Source organism: Blennius ocellaris, assembly GCF_963422515.1.
Source record: "Blennius ocellaris genome assembly, contig: SCAFFOLD_73, whole genome shotgun sequence".
Lineage (NCBI taxonomy): Eukaryota > Metazoa > Chordata > Actinopteri > Blenniiformes > Blenniidae > Blennius > Blennius ocellaris.
Genome location: NW_027661940.1, coordinates 60,001 through 70,000, shown reverse-complemented (window position 1 = coordinate 70,000; position 10,000 = coordinate 60,001). Strand labels below are relative to the sequence as shown.

The following is a 10,000-nucleotide window of genomic DNA, read 5'->3' as shown; positions in this document are numbered from 1 at the left end:
AACCAATCCTCCAGTCATCATCCCCAACTCCATCAGCAGACAGAGGGTAAGCCCCGCCCCCTGACACCCCCTTGTCTCCTGCAGCCCCGCCCCCCCTGACACCCCCTTGTCTCCTGCAGCCCCCCCTGACACCCCCTTGTCTCCTGCAGCCCCGCCCCCCCTGACACCCCCTTGTCTCCTGCAGCCCCCCCTGACACCCCCTTGTCTCCTGCAGCCCCGCCCCCCCTGACACCCCCTTGTCTCCTGCAGCCCCCCCTGACACCCCCTTGTCTCCTGCAGCTGTCCTCCTCCGGTCATGTGGACGTGACGGTGAACGTGCAGAAGGTGTTCTCCAGAGCGTTGGAAGCGCGAGACGTGAGCAGCCTGGCGGGGAGCTACCTGTATATCGCCGTCCTGCTGGAGGAGAACACAGGTGAGCGGCACACCTGAGGCCCCCCCAAACTGAGGCTCCGCCCACATTGTGACCAACTGTGTTCTCTGTCAGGTGGCATCACACAGGAAGCTGAGTTTGCCACCGTCAAGTTCCTGAAGTCTCCGTACAGCCTGAGTCTGGTGTCCACGCCCCCTTTCATCAAGCCAGGCCTCCCCTACCACATCCAGGTGAGTCCAGCCCACCTGTAAACTGTTAGATGCTACCTGTTACCTGCTACCTGTTACCTGTTGCCTGTTAGCTGCTACCTGTTAGCTGCTACCTGTTACCTGTTAGCTGCTACCTGTTACCTGGTATCTGTTACCTGCTACCTGTTACCTGTTAGCTGCTACCTGTTACCTACTACATGTTACCAGTTAGCTGCTACCTGTTACCTGTTAGCGGTTACCTGTTAGCTGCTACATGTTACCTGCTACCTATTGCCTGTTACCAGCTACCTGTTACCTGGTAGCTGTTACCTGCTACCTGTTACCTGTTAGCTGCTACCTGTTGCCTGCTACCTGTTACCTGCTACCTGTTAGCTGCTACCTGTTACCTACTACATGTTACCAGTTAGCTACTACCTGTTACCTGTTAGCTGCTACCTGTTACCTGCTACCTGTTGCCTGCTACCTGTTAGCTGCTACCTGTTACCTGCTACCTGTTAGCTGCTACCTGTTACCTGCTACTTGTTAGCTGTTACCTGTTACCTACTACATGTTACCTGTTAACTGCTACCTGTTACCTACTACATGTTACCAGTTAGCTGCTACCTGTTTACCTACTACATGTTACCAGTTAGCTGCTACCTGTTACCTGTTAGCTGCTACCTGCTTACCTACTACATGTTACCAGTTAGCTGCTACCTGTTACCTGTTAGCTGCTACCTGTTAGCTGCTACCTGTTACCAGTTAGCTGCTACCTGTTAGCTACTTCATGCTACCTGTTAGCTACTTCATGCTACCTGTTAGCTGCTACCTGTTACCAGTTAGCTGCTACCTGTTAGCTACTTCATGCTACCTGTTAGCTACTTCATGCTACCTGTTAGCTGCTACATGCTACCTGTTAGCTGCTACATGTAGAGAAACCTTAACCCAGAAGGTCAAACTGAAGTCGTTGCATGACATCATGTGATACTCGCCGGCTTGTATAAAGACTACAAGTACAAGTACAAGTACTCTGCAGCATCAGAACCGATACCTGACCCTGGTAACAGTATTGGTGTTGGGACTGGTATTGCGATTGTTTACCTGTTGTTTACTTTTGTTGTTTACCTGAGTGCAGGTGCTGGTCAAGGATCACCTGGACAAACCAATGAACCAGGTTCAGGTTCGTCTGGTACAGAGACAGCTGGTCCGACAGGGGCGGGACTCTGAGGACATGGCCTGTCCTGACAGCTCCAGCAGCCAATCAAACGGCCTCGCTGCCTTCATCTGCAACCCGCCAGCTGATGGAGTCAAGGCGGTGCTCAAGGTAAGGGGGGGGAGCTAAAGTTCAGACTCTCCTGGGGGAGGAGCTAAAGTTCAGACATCATTCATTAGTTGTCTTGCTGGTTGTTGACAGTTTGAAACGGCAGACCCCGCCCTCCCTGCGGAGAGTCAGGCTAGCCTGCACCTGGAGGCGGCGGCCTATCACTCTCCAAACCGGCGCTACCTGTACATCGACACGCCACTGTCAGGCGGCGGGCTGCAGGTGGGACACTTCGCTAACATCAAGGTGTACTCGGCCACGCCCTCCTCCCTGCACATCCCGTCGCTCAGCTTCCTGGTGAGGAGACGCCACGGTGACATCACTGCTTCCGTTTCCATGGCGACTGACGTTTGGCGTTGCAGGTGCTCTCCAATGGGAAAGTGGTGGACTTCGGCAGCCACAAGGTCGTCTCGCACGCCGACCACAAGCACAACCTGAACTTCCGGGTGACGGCGGCCATGGTGCCGTCCGTCCGCCTCCTGGTGTACTACATCCTGCATGGAGAGGGCGCCAACGAGCTGGTCGCCGACTCCGTGTGGCTGGACGTCAAAGATCACTGTGTCAACGGGCTGAAGGTGCTGCCATGCAACAACAACGCCATGACTGGAACAAACAACAACAATACTGTGTGTGTGTGTGTGTGTGTGTGTGTGTGTGTGTGTGTGTGTGTGTGTGTGTGTGTGTGTGTGTGTGTGTGTGTGTGTGTGTGTGTGTGTGTGTGTGTGTGTGTGTGTGTGTGTGTGTGTGTGTGTGTGTGTGACAGACTGACGTGTCCATCAACAGTCGTAGTTACAAACCCAAAGAAGACCTCCAGCTGAATGTCAGGACCAATCAGGACGGCCTCCTTGCTTTGTCAGCTGTAGACTCCGCCCTCCTCACGCTGAAGCCCAATCATAGGGACCCTGTCACCATGGTAACGACCTCAAACACCCCAGTTTACCTGTCAAAATCTTTCATTGACTCAACAACACAGTGGCACATAGTTTGTTGTTGTCTTTGTTGTTATTGTCGTTGTCTTTGTGGCGGTTGTTGTTGTATTTGTGGCGGTTGTTGTTGTATTTGTGGTGGTTGTTGTCTTTGTGGTTGTTGTTGTTGTTGTTGTTGTTGTCTTTGTGGTTGTGATTGTTGTTGTCTTTGTTGTTATTGTCATTGTCTTTGTGGTGGTTGTTGTTGTATTTGTGGCGGTTGTTGTTGTATTTGTGGTGGTTGTTGTCTTTGTGGTGGTTGTTGTCTTTGTTGTTGTTGTTGTTGTTGTTGTTGTTGTTGTATTTGTGGTTGTGGTTGTTGTTGTCTTTGTGGTGGTTGTGGTTGTCTTTGTGGTTGTTGTTGTTGTTGTTGTCTTTGTGGTTGTTGTTGTTGTTGTTGTGTCTCCCAGGTGCTGCGCCTCCTGGAGCTCAGCGACCAGGGCTGTGGGGGAGGAGGAGGCAGAGACAGTTCAGACGTCTTCAGGAGAGCCGGACTCACTTTCATCACCAACGCAAACACACAACCGCAGGCTGGCAGTACGATCACACACACACACACACACACACACACACACACACACACACACACACACACACACACACACACACACACACACACACACACACACACACACACACACACACACACACAGTTGGACTAAACATTGCGTGTGTGTGTGTGTGTGTGTGTGTGTGTGTGTGTGTGTGTGTGTGTGTGTGTGTGTGTGTGTGTGTGTGTGTGTGTGTGTGTGTGTGTGTAGGTGCAGTGTGTACAGCAGAAGTGCGTCCAAAAAGAGCTCTGACTGAGGAGGCCAAGACCAAAAAAGGTCAACTTACACACACATTGGGTTTTGTGTTGTGTTGTGAACAATGTGTTGTGTTGTGTTGTGTTGTGTAGTGTTGTGTTGTGTTGTGTTGTGTGTCCTCCAGCGTTGTCGTACGGCTCGGTGACGTTGTGTAGTGTTGTGTTGTGTTGTGTTGTGTGTCCTCCAGCGTTGTCGTACGGCTCGGTGAAGTTGTGTAGTGTTGTGTTGTGTTGTGTTGTGTTGTGTGTCCTCCAGCATTGTCGTACGGCTCGGTGAAGTTGTGTAGTGTTGTGTTGTGTTGTGTTGTGTGTCCTCCAGCGTTGTCGTACGGCTCGGTGAAGTTGTGTAGTGTTGTGTTGTGTTGTGTTGTGTGTCCTCCAGCGTTGTCGTACGGCTCGGTGAAGTTGTGTAGTGTTGTGTTGTGTTGTGTTGTGTGTCCTCCAGCGTTGTCGTACGGCTCGGTGAAGTTGTGTTGTGAACGGGGGATGAGGTACGTCCCGAAGAGCGTCACCTGCCTGCAGTTCTCCCTCCAGGCCATCAGGGGGCACCGGCCCTGCAGACAGGCCTTCAGGGAGTGTTGTGAGTTCATCCAGCGGAACCTCGACCAACACCAGCTGGTACTGGGACGTCAAGGTGCGAACACACACACACACACACACACACACACACACACACACACACACACACACACACACACACACACACACACACACACACACACACACATTTTGGGGGGGGGTTTGTTATTTTTGGGACGTTATCAGTAACGTGTGTGTGTGTGTGTGTGTGTGTGTGTGTGTGTGTGTGTGTGTGTGTGTGTGTGTGTGTGTGTGTGTGTGTGTGTGTGTGTGTGTGTGTGTGTGTGTGTGTGTGTGTGTGTAGAAATGGGAGTAGACTTCGACGTGGCTCCATCTCTTGTTCGCAGTTACTTTCCAGAGAGTTGGATGTGGGAGGTTCAGCCTGTCAGGTGAGTATTTACCTAGTATTTACCCTGGTATTACCACATACCTAGTATTTACCCTGGTATTACCACATACCTAGTATTTTCCCTGGTATTACCACATACCTAGTATTTTCCCTGGTATTACCACATCCCTAGTATTTACCCTGGTATTACCACATACCTAGTATTTACCCTGGTATTACCACATCCCTAGTATTTACCCTGGTATTACCACATACCTAGTATTTACCCTGGTATTACCACATCCCTAGTATTTACCCTGGTATTACCACATACCTAGTATTTACCCTGGTATTACCACATACCTAGTATTTTCCCTGGTATTACCACATCCCTAGTATTTACCCTGGTATTACCACATACCTAGTATTTTCCCTGGTATTACCACATCCCTAGTATTTACCCTGGTATTACCACATACCTAGTATTTACCCTGGTATTACCACATCCCTAGTATTTACCCTGGTATTACCACATACCTAGTATTTACCCTGGTATTACCACATACCTAGTATTTACCCTGGTATTACCACATACCTAGTATTTACCCTGGTATTACCACATACCTAGTATTTTCCCTGGTATTACCACATCCCTAGTATTTACCCTGGTATTACCACATACCTAGTATTTTCCCTGGTATTACCACATACCTAGTATTTACCCTGGTATTACCACATACCTAGTATTTTCCCTGGTATTACCACATCCCTAGTATTTACCCTGGTATTACCACATACCTAGTATTTACCCTGGTATTACCACATCCCTAGTATTTACCCTGGTATTACCACATACCTAGTATTTACCCTGGTATTACCACATCCCTAGTATTTACCCTGGTATTACCACATACCTAGTATTTACCCTGGTATTACCACATCCCTAGTATTTACCCTGGTATTACCACATACCTAGTATTTACCCTGGTATTACCACATACCTAGTATTTACCCTGGTATTACCACATCCCTAGTATTTACCCTGGTATTACCACATCCCTAGTATTTACCCTGGTATTACCACATACCTAGTATTTTCCCTGGTATTACCACATCCCTAGTATTTACCCTGGTATTACCACATCCCTAGTATTTACCCTGGTATTACCACATCCCTAGTATTTACCCTGGTATTACCACATACCTAGTATTTACCCTGGTATTACCACATCCCTAGTATTTACCCTGGTATTACCACATACCTAGTATTTACCCTGGTATTACCACATACCTAGTATTTACCCTGGTATTACCACATCCCTAGTATTTACCCTGGTATTACCACATCCCTAGTATTTACCCTGGTATTACCACATACCTAGTATTTACCCTGGTATTACCACATACCTAGTATTTTCCCTGGTATTACCACATCCCTAGTATTTACCCTGGTATTACCACATCCCTAGTATTTACCCTGGTATTACCACATACCTAGTATTTACCCTGGTATTACCACATCCCTAGTATTTACCCTGGTATTACCACATACCTAGTATTTTCCCTGGTATTACCACATCCCTAGTATTTACCCTGGTATTACCACATCCCTAGTATTTACCCTGGTATTACCACATCCCTAGTATTTACCCTGGTATTACCACATACCTAGTATTTACCCTGGTATTACCACATACCTAGTATTTACCCTGGTATTACCACATACCTAGTATTTTCCCTGGTATTACCACATACCTAGTATTTACCCTGGTATTACCACATACCTAGTATTTACCCTGGTATTACCACATCCCTAGTATTTACCCTGGTATTACCACATCCCTAGTATTTACCCTGGTATTACCACATACCTAGTATTTACCCTGGTATTACCACATACCTAGTATTTACCCTGGTATTACCACATACCTAGTATTTACCCTGGTATTACCACATCCCTAGTATTTACCCTGGTATTACCACATCCCTAGTATTTACCCTGGTATTACCACATCCCTAGTATTTACCCTGGTATTACCACATCCCTAGTATTTACCCTGGTATTACCACATCCCTAGTATTTACCCTGGTATTACCACATCCCTAGTATTTACCCTGGTATTACCACATACCTAGTATTTACCCTGGTATTACCACATACCTAGTATTTTCCCTGGTATTACCACATCCCTAGTATTTACCCTGGTATTACCACATCCCTAGTATTTACCCTGGTATTACCACATACCTAGTATTTACCCTGGTATTACCACATACCTAGTATTTACCCTGGTATTACCACATCCCTAGTATTTACCCTGGTATTACCACATCCCTAGTATTTACCCTGGTATTACCACATCCCTAGTATTTACCCTGGTATTACCACATCCCTAGTATTTACCCTGGTATTACCACATACCTAGTATTTACCCTGGTATTACCACATACCTAGTATTTACCCTGGTATTACCACATCCCTAGTATTTACCCTGGTATTACCACATACCTAGTATTTACCCTGGTATTACCACATCCCTAGTATTTACCCTGGTATTACCACATACCTAGTATTTACCCTGGTATTACCACATAAACCCGGGTCGTGTAAAAGTGTCCTAAATCTCGCCCCTCTTGGAGCTGTCTCTGTGTCTCTGTGTCTCTGTGTCTCTGTGTCTCTGTATCTGCAGGTGTGTGTCTCTGTGTGTGTCTCTGTGTGTGTCTCTGTGTGTGTCTCTGTGTGTGCGGGTCTGTGTGTGCAGGTCTGTGTGTGCAGGTGTGTCTCTGTGTCTCTGTGTCTCTGTGTCTGCAGGTGTGTGTCTCTGTGTGTGCGGGTCTGTGTGTGCAGGTGTGTCTCTGTGTCTCTGTGTCTCTGTGTCTCTGTGTCTCTGTGTCTCTGTATCTGCAGGTGTGTGTCTCTGTGTCTCTGTGTCTCTGTATCTGCAGGTGTGTGTCTCTGTGTCTCTGTGTCTCTGTGTCTCTGTGTCTCTGTGTCTCTGTATCTGCAGGTGTGTGTCTCTGTGTGTGCAGGTCCGGGTTGACCACCATCACCAGGTCTCTGCCAGACTCACTCACTACCTGGGAGGTCCGAGCAGTTGGAGTGTTCAACAACGGTAACACACACACACACACACACACACACACACACACACACACACACACACACACACACACACACACACACACACACACACACAGTGAGCACAACTCAACAGGATGTAGTACATCTGCACTGCCTTCAGGGGCGCTGTGACTTCAAACACACCAAAACCATAGAAGAAGACAGACTGGCGTTGTTGTTCTGTGACATCACAGAGGGAGGCGGGGCTATGGTGGTGATGACATCATGGTTTCAGCTCGTCTGTCCACGTTTTCTCATTTCTCCTCTGAAGTTCCTTAGTGAAGCTGCTGTCCTCATCTGTGTGTGTGTGTGTGTGTGTGTGTGTGTGTGTGTGTGTGTGTGTGTGTGTGTGTGTGTGTGTGTGTGTGTGTGTGTGTGTGTGTGTGTGTGTGTGTGTGTGTGTGTGTGTGTGTCTGTCCAGGTGTGTGTGTGTCCCAGCCGTCCCTGGTCTCCGTCAGCCTGCCGCTCAGCGTTGACGTCCCGCTGCCCTACCAGGTGGTTCGGGGGGAGCAGGTGGAGCTGAGGGGCTCCGTGTACAACCAGCAGGACCACAGCGTCACGGTAACCCAGGGTGTCCTCCAGGGTGTCCCCAAGGTGTTCTAGGGTGTCCCAGGATGTCCCAGGATGTCCTCAGGGTGTCCCCAAGGTGTTCTAGGGTGTCCCAGGATGTCCTCAGGGTGTCCCCAAGGTGTTCTAGGGTGTCCCAGGATGTCCCAGGGTGTCCTCCAGGGTGTCCCCAAGGTGTTCTAGGGTGTCCCAGGATGTCCTCCAGGGTGTCCCCAAGGTGTTCTAGGGTGTCCCAGGATGTCCCAGGATGTCCTCAGGGTGTCCCCAAGGTGCTCTAGGGTGTCCCAGGATGTCCTCAGGGTGTCCCCAAGGTGTTCTGTCCCAGGATGTCCTCAGGGTGTCCCCAAGGTGTCCTACGGTGTACAAGATGTCCCCAAGGTGGTTTGAGGGGAGCAGGTGGAGCTCAGAGGTATCCTGTACAACCATCCCTGACCTGGACCCTGACCTGGACCCTGACCTGGGCCCTGACCTGGACCCTGACCTGGACCCTGACCTGGACCCTGACCTGGGCCCTGACGTGGACCCTGACCTGGACTCTGCAGGACTACCAACACGGCGGCTTGTTCTGGTTCCAGTTCTGTGTGACGCTGGCGGCGGGTCCGGCGGTCTGCCTGCTGCAGTCCCAACCGGCCGCCGGGGGGGCGGGGCTTCACTCCACGGCCTGCACCTGGAGCCACCTGCCTGCAGGGGGCGTTGCCACGGTTACCTTCACCCTGATGGGCCTGGAGCCTGGAGAGCAGAGCCTGAGCTTCACCCTGAAGACCCGGGACGGGGTCCGGGACGTCCTGGACCAGAAGCTCCGAGTCGTGGTACAACAACCAGGCCTAGCTAGCTCTCAATGCTATGCTAGCTCCCATATGCAACAGTGGCTGCTAACGAGTTGCTAATGAGCTGCTAACTGGCTGCTAACAAGCTGCTAACTGGCTGCTAACAAGCTGCTAACTTGCTGCTAACTGGCTGCTAACAAGCTGCTAACTGGCTGCTAACAAGCTGCTAACTTGCTGCTAACTGCCTGCTAACTGGCTGCTAACAAGCTGCTAACTGGCTGCTAACAAGCTGCTAACTTGCTGCTAACTGACTGCTAGCTGGCTGCTAACAAGCTGCTAACTTGCTGCTTACTGGCTGATAACAAGCTGCTAACTTGCTGCCAACTGCCTGCTAACTGGCTGCTAACTTGCTGCTAACTGCCTGCTAGCTGGCTGCTAACAAGCTGCTAACTTGCTGGGCGCCACAGGCAGGCAACGCCATGTAGTTCCAGCAGGGGGCAGCAGTGAGGCGCCTCACTGCTGCCCCCTGCTGGAACATCTGTCAACTGCTGTTCCAGCCGGAGGGCGTGAGGCAGGAGGTTCTCTCTGGAGGAACCCTGGACCCTCAGGGTCTGTATGGTAGGTGGTCTGTACTGTAGATGGTCCTGGTGGTCCTGGACCCAGAGACCACCAGGACCACCACAGACCTCCTGGTGATTTGTCTCAGGGACAGAGACCAGGACGCTGCGGCTCAAGAACCGGCTGCCGGCCGACATGGTTCCCAACACGGTGGTGGACCAGACACTGACCATCAGAGGTGGGGGGGGGGGGGTGGGGGGGGGGGGGGCTGGAGGGGGGGCAGGTCACAGGGGGCAGGGCTTCACACAGGTGCACTGTGTCTCCAGGTGAGCTCATTGGAGACGTCCTACACCTCGTCCACAGTCCTGAGGGTCTCCAGCAGCTGGTCAACCTGCCAACGGGGTCTGCCGAGGCCGAGGTGGGGGGGCTCC

General features: G+C 50.6%; 1 protein-coding gene across 1 annotated transcript in view; it reads left to right on the top strand.

Annotated features, from left to right (window-relative positions):
* Positions 1-10,000, top strand: part of c5 (complement component 5) — a gene marked incomplete at its 5' end in the record, with an annotated part of 26,197 nt that overhangs the window by 6,052 nt on the left and 10,145 nt on the right. The window contains 17 exon segments of the mRNA XM_080522029.1: positions 1-46; positions 280-412; positions 485-600; positions 1,694-1,882; positions 1,973-2,176; positions 2,242-2,454; positions 2,643-2,792; positions 3,255-3,381; positions 3,606-3,671; positions 4,095-4,283; positions 4,533-4,617; positions 7,587-7,669; positions 8,099-8,238; positions 8,820-9,053; positions 9,569-9,629; positions 9,718-9,807; positions 9,896-10,000. The exon segment at positions 1-46 is cut by the window's left edge and continues 63 nt beyond it; the exon segment at positions 9,896-10,000 is cut by the window's right edge and continues 111 nt beyond it. Coding sequence (XP_080378155.1) covers positions 1-46; positions 280-412; positions 485-600; positions 1,694-1,882; positions 1,973-2,176; positions 2,242-2,454; positions 2,643-2,792; positions 3,255-3,381; positions 3,606-3,671; positions 4,095-4,283; positions 4,533-4,617; positions 7,587-7,669; positions 8,099-8,238; positions 8,820-9,053; positions 9,569-9,629; positions 9,718-9,807; positions 9,896-10,000 — 2,231 coding nt within the window.